The sequence below is a fragment of the Pituophis catenifer genome, unplaced genomic scaffold (assembly GCF_029215685.1).
Source record: "Pituophis catenifer annectens isolate HBS135680 unplaced genomic scaffold, rPitCat1.0.hap2 SCAF_2, whole genome shotgun sequence".
NCBI classification, from domain to species: Eukaryota; Metazoa; Chordata; class Lepidosauria; order Squamata; family Colubridae; genus Pituophis; species Pituophis catenifer.
The window spans coordinates 294,943,380-294,966,162 of NW_027256882.1; the positions used below are offsets into that span (position 1 = coordinate 294,943,380).

Genomic DNA, 22,783 nt, shown 5'->3' on the forward strand with positions numbered 1-22,783 from the left:
CACCACTAGTTGTCATTGATCCTTCTTTTACGCCACATCTTCGCTCAGACTGGGGATCATGGGACTGGGGGTGTGGCTAGGCAAAGGGAAAAGGGGAAGTCCCTGGGGAAGGTCTTTTTTGTCTTAAAGAACACTCAGTTGTTTGCCAAAGGCTGAAGCATTAACTCCCATCCATGGATAGTGTACGCAGCGCCCAGAAAAGGGACGTTCAGGTAAGACAACGTCCATTCTTGTCAGACTTCAAAAACCAAGAAAGACATATTTTGATCGTTCCAAGCACATTTCTTCATTGTTCCTCCCTATCGACAGAATCTTGCCAGACTAAAGCATGCTAACACCCCCAGAAGGCATAGACAACCATTTGTTGTAACCGACTTACAAGAAGTTTATTTAGTTGTAGCATCCCCGTGGTCACGTGATTCCCTTTTGTGACCTTCTGACAAGCCAAGTCAACAGGGAAGCCAGATTCACTTAACAACCATCTTAATATCTTAACAACTGCAATGATTCACTTAACAAATGTGGCAAGGAGAGTCGTAAAATGGGACAAAACTCATTGCATTGATTCTTCCTTCTCTGGAATGTGTCCCCTGCCTCCTGGCCAGATTCCATCACAATCCTCCGTGCACCTAAAACAAGCTTATATATTGCCTCAATTACTCTATAAATTTCTGGTTACTTGCAGAAAACTAAAAAAAAAAAAAAAATCATTTCTTTCAGGCTCATAACAGTAATTGACTAAGAATTGCAGATGGAATTTCTGGAAAGATGGCTTACTCAGTGCCATCAAGCGCCTCCTATAATGTTCAGCAGGAAAATGTTTGATGTGTCCCCGACAGCACATTTCTTTTTTCTGAATGATAATACGGATAGAATGAGCCCAAAAATTGTGGTTAGTCCAGGGGGCATTGACTGAGCCCATTTACTAAATCCCTGATAATGAATTTTACAGATGCATCCAGTTTTTCCCTGAACAGGTAGTCCTCAATTTAAAACAGTTCATTTAGTGACAATTCAAAGTTACAACGGCACTGAAAAAAAGTAACTTACAACCGTTTTTCACACTAACAACCATTGCAGTGTCCCCATGCTCACGTGATCAAAATTCAGATCTTTGACCCATATTTATGACAGTTTCAGTGTCCCCGGGTCCCGTGATCCCTCTTTGCGACCTTCTGACAAGCAAAGTCCATGCGGAAGCTGGATTCACTTAACAACTGTGTGTGACTAACTTACCAACATGATTCGCTTAACAGCAGTGGCAGGGAAGGTGGTAAAATAGGGCAAAACTCACTTAAATGTTTCACTTCACGACAGAAATTTCGGGCACAATTGGGGTCGTAAGTCAAGGACTACCTGTACTATCTTTGAGCCATATATTGAAGAGTGATTTGTGTGCTGGGTTGTTAATGCCATGCGTCTCTTGATGTGTCTGCTGTTAAACACATTTGCAAAAGGTTTTGGGGACACTTAAGGTCTTTTGATCACATATCTAAGTAATGTCCCCTCCAAATAAATTACTAGTTCTGCTTATACTCTTCTAATCCGAATTAAATTGAAAAGAAGTGTTTCTGGTGAAACAAATGTGACCAAATACAGAGGTAGTCCTTGATTTACGACTGCAAGTGGGCCCAACATTGATGTTGCTAAGTGACACGTTTGTTAGGGGAATTGTGCTCCATTTTATGACCTTTCTTGCCCCAGTTGTTAAGTGAATAACATGTTTGTTAAGCGAATCTGGCTCCCCCATTAACTTTGCTTGTCAGAAGGTTACAAAATGGTGTCAAATGACCCCGGGACACTGCAACCGTCATAAATACGAAGCAGTTGCCAAGTGTCTGAATTTTGATCCCCTGACCGTGGGGACCGTTGCAACTAGAATTGGGTGTGGCTAGTTTAATGAAAAGAAGGTAGCAGTCTTCCAATATTTGAGGGGTTGCCTCAGAGAAGATGGGGTTAAGCCATTCTCCAAAGCCCCTGAAGGGAAGAGAAGAAGCAATGGATGGAAACTAACCAAGGAGAGAAGCAACCTGGAACTAAGGAGAAATTTCCTAACATTGAAAACAATTAACCAGTGGAACAGCTTGCCACCAGAAGCTGTGGGTGCTCCATCAGTGGAGGCTTTTAAGAAAATATTGGACAACCATTTGTCTGAGATGGTGTAGGGTGTCTCCTGCTTGAGCAGGGGGTTGGTCTAGGTGACCTCCAAGGTCCCTTCAAACTCTGTTATTCTGTTCGTGAGAAAAATGGTCATAATTTACTTTTGTCAGTGCTGTCACTAAACGAACTGATCTAAGACTAGGACTGCCTGTAATTAGAGGAAGAAAGTAGATCCCTAACACAGAAAGCATGAGAATATTTTCTTATAAGTGCTTAAGGCATTAACACTTCTATTTACTATGGAATCAGATATCGTGGTAATGATAGCTAAAGAGGCTCTTTTAAGAATGGCCTAGTAGCAGTGAATTTATAGAATTTAAGGATGCTCAATCACAACTGCTTACATGTATAATAAAAACTATTCCTGGTTTGAAACTGGCTCCTCTTATGGGCTCTCTCGTTACTTTAATGCTAATTTAATACTAATAGTTTGGATAATTCTGGCAAATTAGAGAATCTGGTTTGTTTCTTATTGCGATAGATAGAAGGTCTGATGTCTCCTTCCGAAGTGTAAGTTAATTGACGAAGCATTTACAGTATTAATAAAATTATTCCGTTTAGCAGGACCAGAGTAGATAGCATTGCTTATCACTTTGATCAATAGGCTCAAATAGGGTGATTCTTGTTCCAGTGTGACTTGGACAACCAACCGAGTTTTGAATTTACAAATAGTCTTTGATTTACAAACAGAACTGGGCCCAAAATTCCCATTGCTAAGCGAGACCGTTGTTAAGTGAGTTTTGCCCCATTTTACGAGCTTTCTTGCCACCGTGGTTAAGTGAACCACACCAGTCGTTAAATGAATCTACCTTCCCTATTGTCTTTGCTTGTCCTATATTCAGACATAGGACATATCATCTCTTAAGGTGTCATTAAGTGACGAGTATCTCTACCTCACACGGGGGGGGGGTATTTCTTGATTTTTGGATGGGATGAGCTTGGGAAGGCAGTGTCTGACATGTGCTGCACTGTGTAGGAGTATGTGTGTGTGTATGATGTACATAGGTTTATAGGTGATAGCACTTTCATATTTCATATTTAGCAATATTCAGATCTGTCACCTCTTTCCTTTCTGCTGAGTAAGTGGATTCTTTTTGACGGCTTTTTCCCCCTTTAAGGTGTAAATTAAGCACACACCGGTGACTGTTAAAAAAAAAATCCGGCCGTCTAAAGAATTCGCCGCTTGGTATCTTTTTATGCAGTTATTTTCATTGTCGTTCGATCTTTTATGTTATTATTTTAATTGTGCATGAAAACAAACATTACTTTTGGAGAACTTGGTGGCTTCTCAATACCAGCCTTCCCTGCTCCTTAGGAAGCCACATCCTGTACAAAATTCTCCCGCCCACATTCCACACTCTCCAGATAGTTATTTAGTTAGTTATTTTAGAAGTCATGTTAATCATCCAAGCTCCTCCCTCTCTCCCTCCTGTCTCTTTCCTCCCTCCTCCTCCCTTTTCCCCTCCCCCTCCCTTCCTTCCTGTCTCTTTCGGCCCTCTTCCTTCCCCTCCTTCCTTCCTTCCTTCCTTCCCTCCCTCCCTCCCTTCCTGTCTCTTTCCTCCCTCCTCCTGTCTCTTCCCCTTCCTTCCTTCCTTCCTTCCTTCCTTCCTTCCTTCCTTCTTTCCTATGTCTTTCCTCCCTCTTCCTTCCTCCCCTCCCCCATCCCTCCCTCTTCCTCCCCCACCCGGTCCTTCCCTCCCTTCGCGGGAGTGGGACTGCGAACACCCACAGCGCTCGCACAAGTGGGATTGTGAGTCCCTGTGATGCTTGCGCAAGTGGGCCTGTGTGCGCGCACTCACACGGCTGGTTGCAAATAGGCCACTGTCCGGTAGTGGCCCACGGCCCACGGCTTGGGGACCCCTGTCCTAGGCTATCATCTGCATTTTGGTCTTGAATGTCATGCCTCAGTGTCTGTTTCTTTCTCGTTTCAGATTTTCTATTTTGTACATACATTGTTTTGTATATACTGTATATGATGACTTCGGTGGGCAGTGAACGTACTCGGGGCACTCGAGAAAAAACACAGATTCCAGCCACGCAGCCGACACAACCACAGAAACCAGTAGTCCAGGTACGAATTCGGCAGGTTTGACTCCGTGTCCTCAACCTATCCACGTTAGTAGCCAAGCAAGAAGGATGTCATCCTTGTGAAGTGTCTAATTACATTTGGCAGGAGGTATTCTGTAGATTTGAGGTGCGGGTCCCCCAAAATCAGCACCAAAGTTTGAAGAACTATTTCTAGCTGAAAAACCCTCTTCTTCTATTTTTATTTTATTTATTTTTTTTATTGAAAAGTTTTTTAAAAATTTACAGATATTTCCCCTCCCCCCCCTCCCCTTCCAACCCTCCCCTTCCCCTCCCCCCTCCACTTCCCAGAACAAAATACAGGGTATAACATTTGACAATCATAAGCTAACATAAGCTAACTATCTATAGCCTCCTATCCCCCTCTTGAACTTTTAACTCCCCTTTTACTAAACTAAATTTAAGTACTTTATAAAATCTTTTTGATCATTCATAAGCTATTTGAAATTTTTTAGTCCGATATTTGCCTTGAATATAATCAACCCATCTTCTCCATTCTAACATATATTTCTCATTTGAATGGTCCTTTAGATATGCTGAAATTTTTGCCATTTCTACTAAATTTACTACTTTTAATGTCCATTCTTGAATAGTAGGTAAATCTTCCTTCTTCCAGTACTGCGCCACCAAGAGTCTTGCTGCAATTATTAGGTTCAGAATCAAATTAGTCTCTATAGCCGTACAATCTGTAATTATACGTAACAAAAACAACTGTGGAGTAAACTTTATCCTTTTTTTAAAAATATTTTGAATAATCCACCTCTTCTTCTATTTTTAGTGCGCCTATACAGACAGTCCTCGAGTTAAAGCAGTTCATTTAGCGACCAAAGTCACAACAGCATCGGAAAAAATGACTTCTGATCATGTTGTCACACTTATGACCACTGCAGAATCCCCATGGTCACATGATCAAAATTCAGGCTCTTTGCAACTGACTCATTTTTATGACGGTTGCAATGTCCCGGGGTCATGTGATCCCCATTTGCTTGCCCTTCAGACAAGCGAGGTCAATGGGGAAGCCGGATTCACTTAACAACCATGTTACTAACTTAATAATTATAGTAAGTCACTTAACCAATGCGGTCAGAAAGGTGCTAAAATGGGGCAAAACTCACCTAGGTCTCTCTGAGCAACAGAAATGTTTGACTCTGTTGTGGTCATAAGTTGAGGACTACCTGTACTCTCTCAACTAGTGGCAGTGAGGAAAAGTTATAATGAAACCTCGTGGAAACCATCTTCCTGTCCATCCTCCTGCTATTTTAATTTTTTCTGGCGACTGGAGCTGCTTAGCACAGCAAAAACGGGGCCTCCAATTAGAGCGGTAACCGAAACCCCTCGTCAGATGTCGCCGATGGCTTGTCCTTCTTCAAATTACAAGCTTAAAAATGGCTGCTTGTTGTTGTTGTTGTTTTTTCCCTTAATGCTTCTTCAGTTTATGCTTCCCACCCACCCCCCCCCTCCGGATTTTTGGGCTAATCAAAAAAAAAAAATAACAAAGAAAATTCAGTTTTGTTCATTGCCATTATGTTTGCAAGCCTCTCTCCCGTGCCAGAGAGTTCTCAGATATTATCCCCAAGTGGCATAACGTGACGTCTCGCTGAGATTTCCTTTTGCTCAATTTCATAAATTAGAGCTGGTGCATTCAAACAAACAAACAAAAAAAATGCAAATATATTTAACGGTGTGTTTTAACTTTGGCCAGAGACTGTATGTGTGGAGTCTTAAGGGATGCCAGGTGTTTTCTGGTCTAATCAAACTAGTTTATATCCAACTAGATCAGTGTTTCTCAACCTTGGAAGCTTGAAGATGGGTGGACTTCAACTCCCAGAATCCCCCAGCCAGCGTTGCTGGCTGGGGGATTCTGGGAGTTGAAGTCCATCCATCTTCAAGCTACCAAGGTGGAGAAACACTGAGCTAGATAGAGTTCAGGCCATCGTTTTGAGTACGTTTGCAGTTCTGTTTAGATGGTAAATGCAAATCACCACCTGTGGTTCGCATTAGAATAGCTCCATTGGGACGTATAGCCAGTTGGAAAGTCCCATCTATTTATTAAATTCACGTGCCGCCAATTAGGCGATTAGAAGCAGCTTACAAGCAACCATAGGTAGCCCTTGACTTATAACTATTTATTGAGTGACCATTTGAAGTTACAATGGCACTGAAGAAACAGACTTATGACTGTTTTTCACACATTGCAACGTCCCCATGGTCACATGATCAAAATCTAGTTGCTTGGCAACTGGCATGTATTTATGGCATGTCCCGGGGGGGTCATGTGATCCCCTTTTTCCAACCTTCTGACAAGCAAATTTCATTTTTAATGTGTGCCAGTATGCTCGCAGTAAAAAAAAAAAAGACAATAAAAGTTATCAAAAGTCAAGGGGAAGCCACATTCACTTAACAACCATGTTCCTAACTTAACAGCTGCCTTGATTCACTTAACAGCTGTGGCAAGAGAGGTCGTAAAATGGAGCAAAGCTCACTTGACAACCGACTTGCTTAGCGACAGAAATTCTAGGCTGAGTTGCGGTCTTAAGTCGAGGACTACTCGTAAAAAATGAGATAAAAATATTAAAAGTGGTAAATATCAGCCTGTATTTATTTGCCAGGAGATAAATTTGAGAGCGATGAAGATGAAGAACCTATTTTTTTTCTATACCTCCCCCAAAAGCAATAATTTGCAGCCGCCCACCATTATTTATTTTCTAAATAATGCTCATAGGCCCCAGAAACAGCTGGATAATAGTCCTGAAGGCTGGTTTGTTTTACAGAATATCAGCTTCCCATTCTTTTTATGATGATTTAAATATTGTATTTTTAAACAGTTGGACTATGAAGCCTGAAAGCCAACGAAGGAAGTTATCTAAGGGTCAGCCGTGCTAATCCGAGATTCTACACCTCCAATAACTTATTATTTTGCTTTCCAACGTAATTATAATTGGCTCTGCTTAAAGGAGGGAAGATTTAGTGTTAAGCCCTGGCCGGGTCACTGTTATTGTTCAGCCAAGTGTTATTCAACGAACCATCCTTAATGTGATGTGCTTAAAGCCATTATAAGGATTTACAGATTTAGGTCCCCACCCTCTTATAAACACAAAAGCTCTTAAGGCCTTTTAACTGTGCTTTGGAGTGCTGATTACAGCTCCTAATCTCCTCGAAATATACTTCATTTGATAAAATATTATCAGCCCATTTTTCTGTGCTGCATGTTAAATCATGTACATCTTAAGAAATGTTTTCTGTTGGACTGTCGTTAGGAGTCATTTATTTTTTAAACACTCGCTTATAATCTGGAATGGGGTTGCTGGACAGGGAAAAAGAACCACAGAAAACATCTGATTTCCCTTCCCCCTCTCTGAATTAAAAATAGAAGAGTAAATTGCAGGAAAGTGAGTAGTGGGGGGAGTACAGACAGTCCTTGACTTAAAACAGTTGATATAGTGACCAAAGTTATAAGGGCACTGAAAAAAGTGACATGAACATTTTTCACACTTATGACCATTGCAACATCCCCATGGTCACGTGATTAAAATTCAGATGCTTGGCAACTGATTCATATTTATGACGGTTGCAGTGTCATGTGATCCCCGTTTGTGACCTTCTGACAAGCAAAGCGGTAAAGTAAGTCAAAACTCACTGAACAAGCTTCTCACATAGCAACATAAATTTTGGGCTCAATTACGGTCGTCAGCCGAGGACTACCTGTACAGGACACCTGATTTTCAATGCGAATTTGTCTCTTATATTTCATGGACGTTTTTGTGTTTTTTCAGGCCACAGCAGAGCAAATCCGCCTGGCCCAGATGATATACGATAAGAACGATGCAGACTTTGAAGATAAAGTGAAACAAGTAAGTATCCATCCCAGCTTTGCTTTGGGGAGGGGGAGAGGGGATTGCCTTTACATGTAGTTGAGTGGAGTCCAGTCCTGTACAGGCAGTCCTCGACTTACAATAGTTCATTTAGAGACCACAGTTACAATAGCTTTATTTATTTATTTATTTATTTAGTTAGTTATTTAGTTATTTAGTTATTTAGTTATTTAGTTATTTAGTTATTTAGTTAGTTAGTTAGTTAGTTAGTTAGTTAGTTAGTTAGTTAGTTAGTTAGTTAGTATACCGTCCTTCTCCCAGAAGGGACTCAGGGCGGTGAACAGCCAAAATTAAAAAAAACATACAATACAAAAGTTAAGATAATTAAAAAGAATTAAATCATTGGCTTCCCAATTTAAAACCCCCAAGTCTATAAAATTTACTGAGTAATGACCATTTTACACACGTACGACCGCTACAGCATCCCAATGGTCACACGATAAAAATTCAGTCTCTTGGCAATTGTTTCCTATTTATGACGGTTGCAGTGTCCTGGGGTCACGTGATCCCTTTTTGCGACGTTCGGACAAAGAAAGCATTCTGACCCAGCTCCCCAAACACGACAGACCCTTTGATGTGAACTCAAAAGATTCCTTTATTAGGAGCGCCGGCAGCCCTGGCAAAAAGTTTCTCTCTCACCACAGGCTAACAAGTCCGTCTAGCAGGGAGATGAATAGTTGTCTGCCACATCTATTCATCTTCACCCCCTGCCTTTTATCCCCAGAGCTAGGAAGGGGCTTCACTAGCAGCAGTGGCTCTTCCATCCCATGGACCGGCCTATAGATTTCCACTACTCTCCTCTCCTCTGCCTTTTGCGCATCCACGCGTCAGGCTCTGGACCCAGCTGTTCCTCCTCTTCCTCATCAGCCACCTCCAGACCTGGGAACTGTTGACTCTCCATCTGAGGGCTGACAGATGGCCCAGGCTCTGCCTCTCTCTCTCTCTCTCTCTCTCTGCCAGCTCCATTCCCTCCTCCCCCCTCAAAACTCTCAGGTTGCCTTGATGCTGGCCCTGACTCCCACGCTTCCTCCTCCTCCTCCTAAATTCGGCCCCTGGAGGGGCCAGCGGCCGACAGGCCACAACAGAAAGTCAGCGGGAAAGCCAGATTCATTTAACAATGAAAGAACAATGGCAAGAATGGAAACAATGGCAAGAAGGGTCATAAAGCGGGGCAAAATTCACTTAACGAACATCTCGCTTAGCAACAGAACCGTTGGGCTGAATCGTAGTCATACGCGGAGGACTTGCTTGTCTATTCTAAAGCCTTATCCAAACCCTCTTGCTTCCCGAAATTGAACTTCTTCTGCCTTCTGATATGTTGCTGTGAATATTGGCACCAGCAGTCCCTGACTTCCAGCCGTTCATTTAGTGGCAATTTGAGGACCCCACAGCGCTGAAAAAAGTTGCAGCATTGCCGCAGGATCAAAACTTCAGGTACTCAACAGCTGGCATGTATTTACAACGGTTGCAGCCTCTGGAGTTGTGTGATTGCCATTTGCGATCTTCCCAGCTAGTTTCCAACAGGAAGAGTCAATGGAGGAAAAGTAGATTTGCTTAATGACCTTATGATTCACTTAACAACCGCAGTGATTCCTCTGTGGCCAGAATGGTCATAAAATTTGGTGCGTCTCACTTAACAGCTGCCCTGCTTTAGCAAACAGAAATTCTAATCCTAATTGTGGTCATAAGCCAAGGACTACTTGTATCTTTTCAAGAGAAAAAATCAGGGGTTGGATATGTGGAAAAGCCAGAACAAGATACAGGGAGTCCTCGGCTTATGACCAGAATGAAGCCCAACGTTTCCATGGCTGAGCAAGATGGTTATTAAGTGAGTTTTGCCCCATTTTACTATCTTTCTTGCCATAGTTGTTAAGTGGATCACTGCAATTGTTAAGTTAGTAACCCGGTTGTTAAGTGAATCTGGCTTCTCCATTGACATTGCATGTCAGAAGGTCGCAAAAGGGGATCACATGACCCAGGGACGCTGCGACTGTCATAAATACGAGCCAGCTGCCAAGCGTCTGCAACAGCTGTAAGTTTGAAAAATGGTTACTTTTTTCAGTGCCATTATAACTTTGGATGGTCTCCAAGCGAATGGTTGTAAGTTGAGGACTACCCGCATTAAGTGATGAATCCTGTTAGAATTATGTTGGGATCTTTTTTCGCCCTGGCTTTGACTCCCAGGGAGCCATAGGCTTCTTTCGACCTGCCCAGATGCTTTTATCCCTTTTCCCCATTTCACCACCGGTGCAAGCATGAAAATGCGTGGAGCTTCTGTCTGCACTCTGTATATGAATCCCTTCCCTGGAGCAAGCAGAGAAGCTGAAACATGGCTTGATAGGGACTGTTTACGTGTGGGGAGGAGGAGTGGAATGAGGAAACTGAATCAATTGGGTCCCCAGATAAACAACATTTATGTAGTTTGCGGTTAAACTGTGGGATCCTTGATGCTCTCTCAGCTTGGCTCTTTTCTTGTAGATGTTTTATGACCGAACTAAGTAAGATCATGATGATATTACCTACTTTGATAATGAAACATCTGCAAAATTTATATATATTTTTAAATGTTTTTTAATATTTGTATTCTATGTTTTTTATCTTGGCTGTACACCTCCCTGAGTCCTCAGGGAGAAGGGCGGTATATAAATTGGAAATTAAAATTAAATTAAAGAAAACCACGAATCTCAGAGAGTGCCAAGGACTCTACAGTCCCCCTCCCCCCTCCTCCTCCCCGCAACCCTACTCCCATCTAGCACTGATGATGTTACTTAGTTTGGTAATGAAACATCTGCAATAAAACCACCAATCTTACAGAGTACTAAGGACCCCACAGTCTCCCTCCCCCCATCCTCCTCCTCATTGCAAACTCCACTCCCAGGAAGCACTGATGATGTTACCTAGTTTGGTAATGAAATGCCTGCAAGAAAACACTTAAGTGCAGAGAGCCCCAAGAATCCCACAGTATTTTATGTTCCAAGTTCAGCCAGTGTTTTTGGCTATATTGTTCTTGAAGTAATTAAAGCATATTTGGGGGCTAGATTATTCTCCCACATTCTTGGATTGAGATAGATGGAGTCCCTTGGATGTGTTCATTATTTATTTTATTTTATTTTTTTGCTTTAATTTATATGCCGCCCTTCTCCGGAGACTCAGGGCGGCTTACAATGCGTTAAGCAATAGCCTTCATACTTTTGTATATTTATACAAAGTCAGCTTATTGCCCCCACAATCTGGGTCCTCATTTCACCTACCTTAGAAAGGATGGAAGGCTGAGTCAACCTTGAGCCTTGGAGAGATTCGAACTTACAGTAATTGCAAGCAGCAGATGTTAATAACAGTGCTTTAGTCCACTGTACTACAGGCTCTTTTGTTTTCTATCCCAGATTGTATCAAGATCTCATCTTGGTTTTTATTTGCATTTTTTTAAGCATTATTTGGAGACTGCAAGTTATCACACAAAGTCCAAATTAAATTAAATTCATAAATTCTAAAGTTAATAGCAGTGATTCTGAGCTAATCTATAACTTGCCGTAGACTGTAACCAATCTGAGCAGCTGTAATTTTATATTAATTAGACCCCCACATAGACACATTCACTGCCATGTTTCTGTTTCTTGTGTAAAGTTGCCTTGGTTATTCCGAGCTGCTTTTTAATATGTGTGTGTATGTGGGTTTTTATTTATATATATATATATTTTAGCTGATGGAAGTGACAGGGAAGAATCAGGATGACTGCATCGTAGCTCTGCACGATTGTAATGGTGATGTGAACAGAGCAATCAACCTCTTGCTGGAAGGAAGCTCAGATACAGTAAGTGCTCAATTTAGAGTCTTTTAGAGTTCTTTAAAAAGTTGCCTTTCTAGAAGTTTACTTGTGAGGAAGACTTCCTGCTTTTAGTGAGAAATGTGAAGGCTAAAAAATGTTAACCCTTTTAGGACAAATCTTGCAGAGCTCAGAAATGTTGAATAAACAGCTTCCAATATTTAATATTTTCCCATCACTATTCTGCAAATATTAAGATTAAATGTGTTCTCCTGGTCAGGATCCTATGGGCTTTTTAAGCTTTTGCTTGTTCTCCAAGAAAGCAGAATTTTAAAACCTCACGATGAGCCATGCAGGAAATTGAAACACCCAACTCCATATTGACTTTCTCATCTTTCTGGGTTCTGAAATTTCAGCAAGTATTATTCAAGCATACCTGACCCACATTAGGGACAAGGAGCATGCTTTTTTTTTAAAAAAAAAAAAAAGCAGATATTTTTACGTTACTTAATTATCTGCTCACTGCCTTCCAATTTATCCCTTTCTTTCCTCCTAAATAACTGTGCCATCCATGTAACCTTATGTTTATGGTCTAGTGTGCATGAAATAAGCCAGGGCCGTTTTCTTTTTCATTAAGATAATGAAAAATGAAACCCTTGCTCTTTTGTGAAGTTACGAACACTCTCCTTAATGTTCAGTTTGCCTTCTTGCTTAAGGCAACCAAGACAACATTGGCAACGGGATAACAGATTTTCCCCCTTGTTTGTTTGTTGGTTTGTTTTGAAAATTTCTATGGTTGCCCAACTCACGTACGATAACTCTAGGTTGCCTATAGAAATAGAACCCCAAATAGAAACACCCCCCAATACATTCCCACCTCTTTGGTGACTACAATCAAACATACCACTTGATGGGCTCCATGTCACGCTGGCTTCCCCAGACTTACTGGCAAAACCATGTTTTGAGGGTCCCAAAGATGCTTTTTTCAAGAGGCAGCTGGACTTTTTTCTTTGAAGACGTTTCGCTTCTCATCCAAGAAGCTTCTTCAGCTCTGACTGGATGGTGGGGAGGGGAAGGATTTATATTCCTTGCAGACAGCTGGTCATTTGCATCTTTTTAGAGAGTCTTTGAAGCACTTGGAGGTTTCTCTGTGTCCTCAGGATCACCTGAGTGGTGCAAATGGTTCCTGTAGTCTGCAATTTTTTTCCTCTGGAAATCCATTCCTACTCCCACCCCATTCCAAGGGTCTTCATCCCAAATTGCATGGCTCAAAGTCTGTAGAGATTCTCAGTCATCCAGGTCAGAGTTGTCCCAAAGGTGCTTTTTCAAGAGGCAATTGGACTTTCTGGTTTTTCTTTGAAGACGTTTCGCTTCTCATCCAAGAAGGTTCTTCAGATGAGAAGTGATGCAGAGCTGAAGAAGCTTCATGGATGAGAGACAAAATGTCTTCAAAGAAAAACCAGAAAGTCCAGTTGCCTCTTGAAAAAGTACCTTTGGGACAACCATGACTTGGATGACCGAGAATCTCCATAGACATGTCTTGAGGGCCATTTAAAAGAATGTCAGGGTGGGGGTGTGGCAATCTTATCTCCACAGAGATGATATTCCACAGGGAGGAAGCCACCATTGAGGAGGCCCTTCTTCCTGGTCTCACTAGATGGCCTTCCTTAAGAGACGGCACCTGTTACATACCCTGCCTCCCCACTCTGGTGGGTTGAGTAGAGATAACAGGGAAATGATGGTCTTTCAAATGGCAGGGAGGGAGTCACCACGGAGAAGTCCACCAGATGGATTTCCTTAGGAGAGGAGACCCATCGCATTCCCTGCCTCCCCATTTTGGTGGGTCAGATAGATAATGACTTTTATTTCCTCTTGAACCCTGATAGGAACCTCCTAAACTAGAATCTTCTCCAGGAATGCGAAAGGCAACGGTTCCACCTCCTGATTGTCCCAACCTTACATCTACCCTGTCTGGAGGCTGGAATTTATACCTCCACATCTGTCTCCTTTTTTATTTTCTGCTTAGCAGCATTCAGAGTGAATTCCTTTCCTCTGAAGGCCTATAAACATCCCGGTTTAAGCACATTGTGGGTTTATTAGGGATCACGCTGGTTATTGGGGTTCAGCTGGTTATAAGCTGGAGGAGTCACAGTTGTAGTGCATATGGGGTGGAATTCCTCCTGAATGGACACTTCCTAGAAAAATTACAGTGGGGCATTTATCTTTCGTCGCCCATTTTGGGGGCTATGATTCATGCCCGTTCTTCCAGCACCCTTGGCTGTTCCTGGAATTGCTTGAATCAGGCAACTCTGCTTCCTTTCCAGGAATATCCAGTCACCTGGTTCAGGGAACGCATTGTGTGTGTGCTGCATTGTGAGCAAAGAGCTGGATAAAATGCAATTTAACATTGCACAAACTAGGGCCCCCTTTTTTGTTTCCCCTTTATCTAGCTCTTGTCTCTAGCCAGTTGGCACTTGAAGCACTGACAGACACTCTCTCTCTCTCTTCTCCTGCTGAACATGCGAGCACAGGCAGCAACTCACATTTTTTGCACGGAAGCCCCAGACGTGCAGCCACCCTCATCTCTGGCCTTGCAAAGGAGGAATAAGTGCAGTGCCTCAAAGAAATGAGGGCACGTGTAGTGCAGAAACACACAAATCTCTTTAGCATTTTGGTTTATTTTTTATTTTTTTAACTAAGTACAGTGCCTCGGAGATTGCAGCAAGGCTAGCGAGGGAAGAAATCTCGTTCCAAATGACAGGCTGGAGAAAAAAGGTTCCATTAGGACTTAAGTGTGGAAGGGGGAACACAAGCGTTTTTAACTGTCAAGTATTTTTTTTTTTTAGTTGTAAGCCTCCCAGAGACATTGATGGAGATGGGCAACTGTAGAAATTGAATGAACGAACGAACGAACAAACAAACAAATGAACAAATGAACAAATGAACAAATGAATGAATAAACAAACAAACTCTTTTCCCAGTGTCCTATTTTTGTTCATCCCTTCCTGGGACTAAAAAATACAGGTAGTCCTTGACTTACGACCACAATTCAGTCCAAAATTTATGTTGCTAAGTGAGACATTTGTTAAATCAGTTTTTGGATCCTTTTATGACTTTTTTTTTTTTTTTGCTACAGTTGTTAGGTGAATCATTGCACTTGTTAATTTAGTAAAACGGTCACTAAGTGAATCTGGCTTTCCCCATCGGCTTTGCTTGTCAGAAGGTGACAAAAGGCCTCCTGACAAGCAAACTTCACAACTGTCTCGTTCAGCAACAAAAATTTTGGGCTCGATTGTGGTTGTAAACCCAGAATACCTGTACATTCGTTTCTTAGAATACTGCTCCAGTGTTGTCAATTTCTAGATTTTGTGAGTCTCGGGTGTAGCTGGAAGGGTCCAGAAATGTTCTCCAAGAGGTTTTGGAGATGGTGGTTGGGTAAGGCTCTGTTAGGCCGTCTTTAATTTTGAATTATTTTGTCTTGTTTTCCTCCTTCACCTAACTAGACTTCGTGGGAGACGGTAGGAGGCAAGAAGAAAAGCCTTGGAAAAGAGAGCTCAGAAAACAAAGAGAACAGAGAAAAGCGAGGGGACAGAGAAGTGAGTCGTGGACGGGGAATTTCCAGCAGAAGAGGAAGAGGGGGCAGCCGTGGTCGAGAGTGTAAGTCCCAGACTTTGGACTGCGAGGCGTGGGGTGGCAGTAGTTAGAATAGAAATAGAAAATAATTCTTTATTGGCCAAGTGTGATTGGACACACAAGGAATTTGTCTTTGGTACATAAGCTCTCAGTGTATATAAAAAAATACATTCATCAAGAATCATAAAATACAACACTTAATAATAGTCATAGGATACTAAATAAGCCATCAAAATCATACTAGGAAACTAAATAAAACAATATAAATTGTAAAGATACAAGCAACAAGGTTATAGTCATGAGTAGAAGGAGATAGGTAATAGGAAGGATGAGAAGAATAATAGTAATACAGTCTTACTAAATAGTTTGACAGTGTTGTGGGAATGAGTTGTTTAGCAGACTGGCTGCATGGGGGGAAAAACTGTCCTTGTGTCTAGTTGTTCTGGTGTGCAATGCTCTATAATCGTGATGGCGAACCTATGGCACGTGTGCCACAGGTGGCAGATGGAGCTATATCGGTGGGCATGCCAGTGTTGCCCTAGCTGAGCTCCAGCACGCATGCGCATGCCGGCCAACTGATTTTCGGGCCTTCCGTGCCTACCGGAAGTCAGGAAACGGTGTTTCCAGCCTCCGGGGGTGTGGGGGTGGGGAAAGCTGTTTTCGCCCTCCCCAGGCTCCAAGAAAGCCTCAGGAGCCTGGGGAGGGCGAAAAAAGGGTCTACAATGCGCAGGAGGGCGGGGCGCATTGAATTATGGGTGTGGGCACTCACATGCGTGCCCCCCGCACTCTCCCGCTTTTGGCACGCGACGGCAAAAAGGTTAGCCATCACTGCTGAACGACTACCCAATGTCGTTCTGAGGGTAGAAATTGAAACAATAGATGTCCAGGATGTGAGGGGTCTGTAGAGTTGCTTGCAGCTCGACTAGGAGCACAGCATGATGGGCTTGAGCTGCTTCTTTGTATGTTTGCAACAGAGGCTGATGGGGAAAAACACACACACACACACACACACACACACACACACACACACACAGCTGCCCTGGGAAGAAGCTTAACCCCAATTGGCTTTTGCTGTGTCCTTGATTCCTTTCTACCCCAGGATGAGAACACCGGGGTGATTTGGGGCCCTGATGAAGAATGTGTGAAAGGCACCCTACAAACTCTCAACTGTGGGGCCTGAACAGCCTTCCTTTGAAGAAGGCTTGGGACGTCTCAGACATTTCAAAACTGTCAGGACATTGTAACACTCAGTAAAACAACTCTGCCATATAGACAAAAACAGAAAACCATGGGGCTCTTGATGCTTGTGAGCTTGCTTGTTTTCTTGTGGATGTTTCATTACCCAACTAGGTAACATCATCAGTGCTAGTGCGGCCTGCTTTTTTTTGGTCCCAGAACACACCCTCTCCAGCAACCTACACCAAAATAAGCAGGGATTAATACCAGACAAATAAGCAGAACACAGTACTGTAACTCAGGAGTCCCCAAACCCAGTCTGTAGCCCAGGGTGGGCGTGGCCAGCTCAACGTCGCTCATTGAGGCTCTGTTTCCGGCCACAACAGCCTCCTGCAGCCCTCTGTCAGTGAAAGCAGCCCTCCCAAGCTCCATTTTTACTAGCAGAGGGCTGCAGGAGGCTGCTGTAGCCTGAAACGGAGGCCAGGAGGCCTGCGTGTGGCTCTTGCGAGCTCCGCTTTCACTGGCAGAGGCACCGTGGACCGGTCCTTCACTCCTTTTAGGGCGAGCCCGTGGGCCAGATCTAAGCACCCTGCAGGCCAGATCTGGCCCACGGGCCTTGAGTTTGACACCCCTGATTTAGATAAATGAAAGACAGCATGAAAATGTGTAACCGGATGAATAGAAAGAGACTACAAGTTGCAAGCCGGTGGAAAAATGAAGGTGTGTTGTTAAACAAGGGTTGATTACCACATTGACAAAGACAATGCGCAACAGTCACATTTGCCACCCATCCTTGCACCCTCCTTCCTTCCCCTCTTGCTGTCTTACGTTTGTGGACAGTTGGAAATATCTGTCTAAACTATCTGATCTAAAAATGATGCGTATGTTCTGAGATTATATTTCTGTATTTCTCTCATCTCCAGTTAGAGTCGAAGAAAATGGAGTAGAATCGCCACCTGGGGATAGGCCTTCCGATCGTGGCAAACGTGGCAAGGGGAGAGGTAAAGTACACGTATTTACATTCCCTAACTGCTCGTGCTCAAAATACGTATTTTTTGGAGTATAAGACATTCAGTGTATAAGACGCACCTAAATTTTCACCCCCTTTTAGGGGGTAAAAAGGTGCGTTTTATACACCGAATGTAGCCCCTCCCACCCACTGGCCTCCACCCTTTGGCCTCTGCCTCCCAGCAGTTTACCTGCTTGCAGCAAGAACAAACAGCTCGTTTCAGTTTCAGCACAGTCTAATTAGCACAAGTTAAATGGCCTCCCGACTCTCAGCTGTTTTGCTCTCAGCTGTTTTGCGGGGGCCTCTGCTGCTTGCTGCAAGGAGGTAAATTGCTGGGAGCAGATTTTTTTTTTTCCTTGTGCTAATCAAGCTATGCTGAAAACAAAAACGAAAGTAAAGCAGGCTGTTTGCTGTTTGCTGCAACGAGGCAAAATTGCTGGGAGGCAGAGGCAGATTTCTTTTTCTTCTTTTCCTCACCCAAAAAGGTAGGTGCGTCTTATAGTCCGGAGAGTCTTATACTCCGAAAAATATGGTAGTTAAGCCACCTCTCCTAATTTTTATTTTTTTTAAAAAAGAAACCCACCTCAAAAGGAACATTTTGGGTGGAAAAACTTCTGTGATGCATTTTTTGCAACTTCTAGGACGGAAGGTCTGTAGGGGGTTTGTTTGCTTTTGTGTTTGTGAAGGTGTGTTGTGTTTAAGGTACGTTATGGCCGAGAAGAACATCTTACAAATAATAAAAGCATCGCCTGACATGCTTAAAAATGACTGGAATTGCCCTTTTATCAGATAACCACAAAGGAGTGCAGACTAAAACTGTGCAGCTAGTCCTCAATGTACAAGCACAGTTGAGGCCAAACTTTATGTTTATTTTTTTTTTTTTTAATTTGATTTATATGCCGCCCTTCTCCGGAGACTCAGGGCGGCTTACAATGCGCTAAGCAATAGCCTTCATCCTTTTGTATATTTATACAAAGTCAGCTTATTGCCCCCACAAACTGGGTCCTCATTTCACCTACCTTAGAAAGGATGGAAGGCTGAGTCAACCTTGAGCCTTGGCGAGATTCGAACCCTGCAATAATTGCAGGCAGCTGGTCTTAATAAGCTTAATAACAGGGTGCCTTAAACCCCTGTACCACCAAGGCTCCTTGGTGCTAAATGAAACATTTGTGAAGTGAGTTTTGCCCCATTTTACGACCTTTTTTGCCAACATTGTTAAATGAATCACTGCAGTTATGTTTGTCACATGGTTGTTAAGTGAATCTGGCTTCCCCATTGACTTTGTGTTGTGGCCTGTCGGCCGCCGGCCCCTCCATCAGCCGAATCGGAGGAGGAGGCTTGGGAGTCAGGGTCAGCATCAGGGCAACCTGAGTGCTCCGAGGGGGAAGAGGGAATGGAACTGGCAGAGAGAGAGAGAGACAGAGGTGGAGCCTGGGCCATCCATCAGCCCTCAGATGGAGAGTCAACAGCCCCCAGGTCTGGAAGTGACTGATGAGGAAGAGGAGGAACAGCTGGGTCCAGTGCCTGAAGCACGGATGCGCAGAAGGCAGAGGAGAGGAGAGCAGTGGAAATCTATGGGCCAGTCCCTGGGATGGAAGAGCCACCGCTGCAAGCGAAGCCCCACCCTAGCTCTGGGGATAAAAGGCAGGGGGCGGAGATGAATAGATGTGGCAGACAACTATTCTTCTCCCTGCCGGATGGACTTCTTAGCCTGCGGTGAGAGAGAAACTTTTTGTCGGGGCTGCTGGTGCTCCTAAAAAAGGAATCTTTGAGTTCACCTACAGAGGATTTGTCGTGTTTGGGGAGCTGGGTCACTTCGCTTGTCAGAAGGTTGCAAAAGGAGATCACGTGACCTCGGGACATGGCAACCATCATAAATATGTGCCAGTTACATCCGAATTTCGACCACGTGATCATGGGGATGCTGAAATGATCGTAAGTGTGAAAAACAGTCATAAGTTACTTTTTAAAGAGCAGTTGTAACTTCCAACCGTCACTAAGCAAACTGCTGTAAATCAAGGACTACCTTTAATTAAGTCTCAAATCAGCTGGAAATCAGCAGAAGACTGTGGAGGTTTATCAGTAAAAATTGCTGGTAAACTGCCCCTGATTAACCTTTTATTTTCTTCTCCCACATCGAACGTAAAATAAAAACCTTGGCTTGGCCAGGCGTTGAAACCAGGCTCTCCTGCCCGGGATTTTGCATGTTAATCTCCTCGTACTAAAACAAAGCAAAGTCCTCCAGTGGTATTTTTAACTTCTAAGCAAAGCGGGATTACAATTTGGACTGGCACCACAATCATAATTTATTGTGAAAAGCTCAGTTTCAATATATATACTTATATAATCTCTGTGCTTTTCACCGAGTGAACCACAAAATGCTCGTTACTCAGCAGAGCAACTGCCAGCTGCCCGTCCACTTTGGGGTCCAGAAGCACAGCTGAGAATGCAAATTATGGCAGAAGCCTGGACTGCTGGACGTGGCATCCTGGCAGAGAACCTGGCAGCCCTAATAAGCATGTTTGTCAACATTGTCTGTGGAGCTTCTCCATCATCCAAGTCATGGTTGTTCCAAAGGTGCTTTTCAAAAGGAAATTTGGATTTCTTTTTTTTCTTCGAAAATGTTTCGCTTCTCATCTATGAAGATTCTCTGTCATCCGGATCATGATTGTCCCAAAGCTGCTTTTTTTCAAGAGGCAACTGGACTTTCTTTGTTTTTCTTTGAAGACATTTCACTTCTCATCCAAGAAGCCTCTTCAGTTCTGACTGAACGGGGGCGAATGGAAGGATTTAGAATATAAGAATTTTCTAAAGAGTATATATCCGTTTGTCAACATCGTCCCTGGTCCTATGGTTCAGATTTGGCAAAGTGGACTATTGTGTTTATGAATCGCAAAACTGTGCTTCACTTATTGTGGCCGTGTCGTGTGGGAATTTACCGGAGAAAGCAATTATGTTTGGAAAAAGTTAGCAGTAAAAGGAAATCAGGCCGCCAAAGAACACGATGGATGGATACCATCAAAGCTGATGCCAGACAGAGCATAAAACAACTCAAAGAAATAATGCAAGATCAGAAGCAATATTTGAGGGGCTGCCACAGAGAGGAGAAGGGGATCAAGCTATTTTCGAAAGCACCTGAAGGCCAGACAGGGAATAATGGATGGAAACTGATCAAGGAGAGATTCAACCTGGAAATAAGGAGACATTTTCTGACAGTGAGAACTATCAACCCATGGAACAGAAGTTGACTTCAGAAGCTGTGGGAGCTTCATCACTGGAGGCTTTCAAGAAAAGACTGGACTGCCATCTGTCAGGAATGGTGTAGGGTCTCCTGCTTGGGCGGGGGGTTGGACTAGAAGACCTCCAAGGTCCCTTCTGTTATTCTGATTCTGAAGATGCTGAGAGACATGGCCCAGATGACTGAATGGACATCATCATCATCATCATCATCATCGTGTTTATGAACATTTTTCGGACTGATTGCTCATTCGAAGATGCCATTCTCACAAAAGATGGAGGAAGATCCGATAGCCAAGTCCCAACTAAACCCCACAGGAAGCAAGGAAGGAGTGGGCAGGCTTTATTTTTCTCGTGAGGGGAGAAAAATACCAGAGGGCAAAGGTTTATCTTCCGAAGAGACTTGGTAAAGTCAGGTGTCTCTTTTCTTAAGAGGGTTAGGAAGGTGGTGTCGAAATGATTTTTTTTTTTCCCTAGAGAGCTACTGCTTGTCCGAATAACTAATTAAAGATTTTAAAAAACAGAGTATGGAGGATCAGAAGGACAGGAACATAATCCCTAGCACTTTTTTCTCGTCATCCGTCTAGTCCGTGTATTAATGGCTTTTATACCAACTACAGCAGTGGGATCAAACTTTAGTATGCAATGAATCTACAACACAGGTAAAACCTCCACTTACAACAGTTCATTTAGTGACTGCTCAAAATTACAAGGGCACTGAAAAAAGTGACTTACATTTTTCACACTTAATGACCGTTGCAGCATCCCCATGGTCACATGATCAAAATTTGGACGTTTGATAACTGACTCATATTTATGACAGTTGAAGTGTCCCGGGGTCACGTGATCCCCTTTTGCGTCCTTCTGACAGGCAAAGTCAATGGGGAAACTGGATTCATTTAACAACCAGGTTACTAACTTAACAACTGCAGCACTTCACTTAACAACTGTGGCAAGTAAGGTCATAAAACGGGGCAAAACTCAGTTAATGTCTCACTTAGCAACAGAAAGTTTGGACTCAATTGTGGTCGTAAGTCAAGGACTACCTGTATTTATGTCGACTTGGTGGTGAGAATATTTATTGTTAGGCTGCATCTTTGATACAAACATTTTCTGACATGTCGCTTTTCATGTTTCAAAAATTCTTGAGGATTAGAAAGTGTTCTGAGCACATTTGGTCATTGCTGCCTTGGGACAAGAAAATAAAACAGATGAGAAAAAAACAAATAAAATCTTCTTTCATATCTCCAGATAGATGAAAAATAAATTCTGATGAATTCTGATTCTTTCTTTCTTTCTTTCTTTCTTTCTTTCTTTCTTTCTTTCTTTCTTTCTTTCTTTCTTTCTTTCTTTCTTTCTCTCCCTCCCTCCCTCCCTCCCTCCCTCCCTCCCTCCCTCCTTCCTTCCTTCCTTCCTTCCTTCCTTCCTTCCTTCCTTCCTTCCTTCTCTCTCTCTCTTTCTCGCAAACCTTGAGTTGCTTGCTTATATTCTTACATATAAGAATAACATTATTTTGCATTTCCTGCTGTTCTGCTCTAGAGGTGAAGGGCCTGTCTGCCTCCAGTTTCTCAGTAGTTGATGTTGACGTGTAAATTCAGATCCCTGCTGTGTTTGCCTTACTAGCCCTTGAGCAGTGACTGATTTACAGTCAGAAAAGGACGACCGGGGAAAACGCAGAGGGGAATGGTAAAGGACCCAGCTAAAAAGGAAGATGGCAGATTCTAGCCCAAGGCCAGCCAGGAATCATAGCAGTAGAAATGTTCTGGAAGTCAAGTCAATCTGAATAATGGGGTCATTTCTATGGGACTGGATGCGTTTTCAGGCCTAGACTGCAGTCGCTAAATTCTT

At 43.0% G+C, this 22,783-nt stretch overlaps 1 protein-coding gene across 2 annotated transcripts in view; it reads left to right on the plus strand.

Annotated features, from left to right (window-relative positions):
• Positions 1-22,783, plus strand: part of UBAP2 (ubiquitin associated protein 2) — a 136,433-nt gene that overhangs the window by 35,012 nt on the left and 78,638 nt on the right. For both annotated transcript variants that reach the window (XM_070938977.1, XM_070938978.1), the window contains exons 2-6: positions 4,092-4,231; positions 8,019-8,096; positions 11,818-11,928; positions 15,384-15,537; positions 17,613-17,690. In XM_070938977.1, coding sequence (XP_070795078.1) covers positions 4,133-4,231; positions 8,019-8,096; positions 11,818-11,928; positions 15,384-15,537; positions 17,613-17,690 — 520 coding nt within the window. In that variant the 5' untranslated portion in view covers positions 4,092-4,132. The remainder of the gene's footprint in view (positions 1-4,091; positions 4,232-8,018; positions 8,097-11,817; positions 11,929-15,383; positions 15,538-17,612; positions 17,691-22,783) is intronic.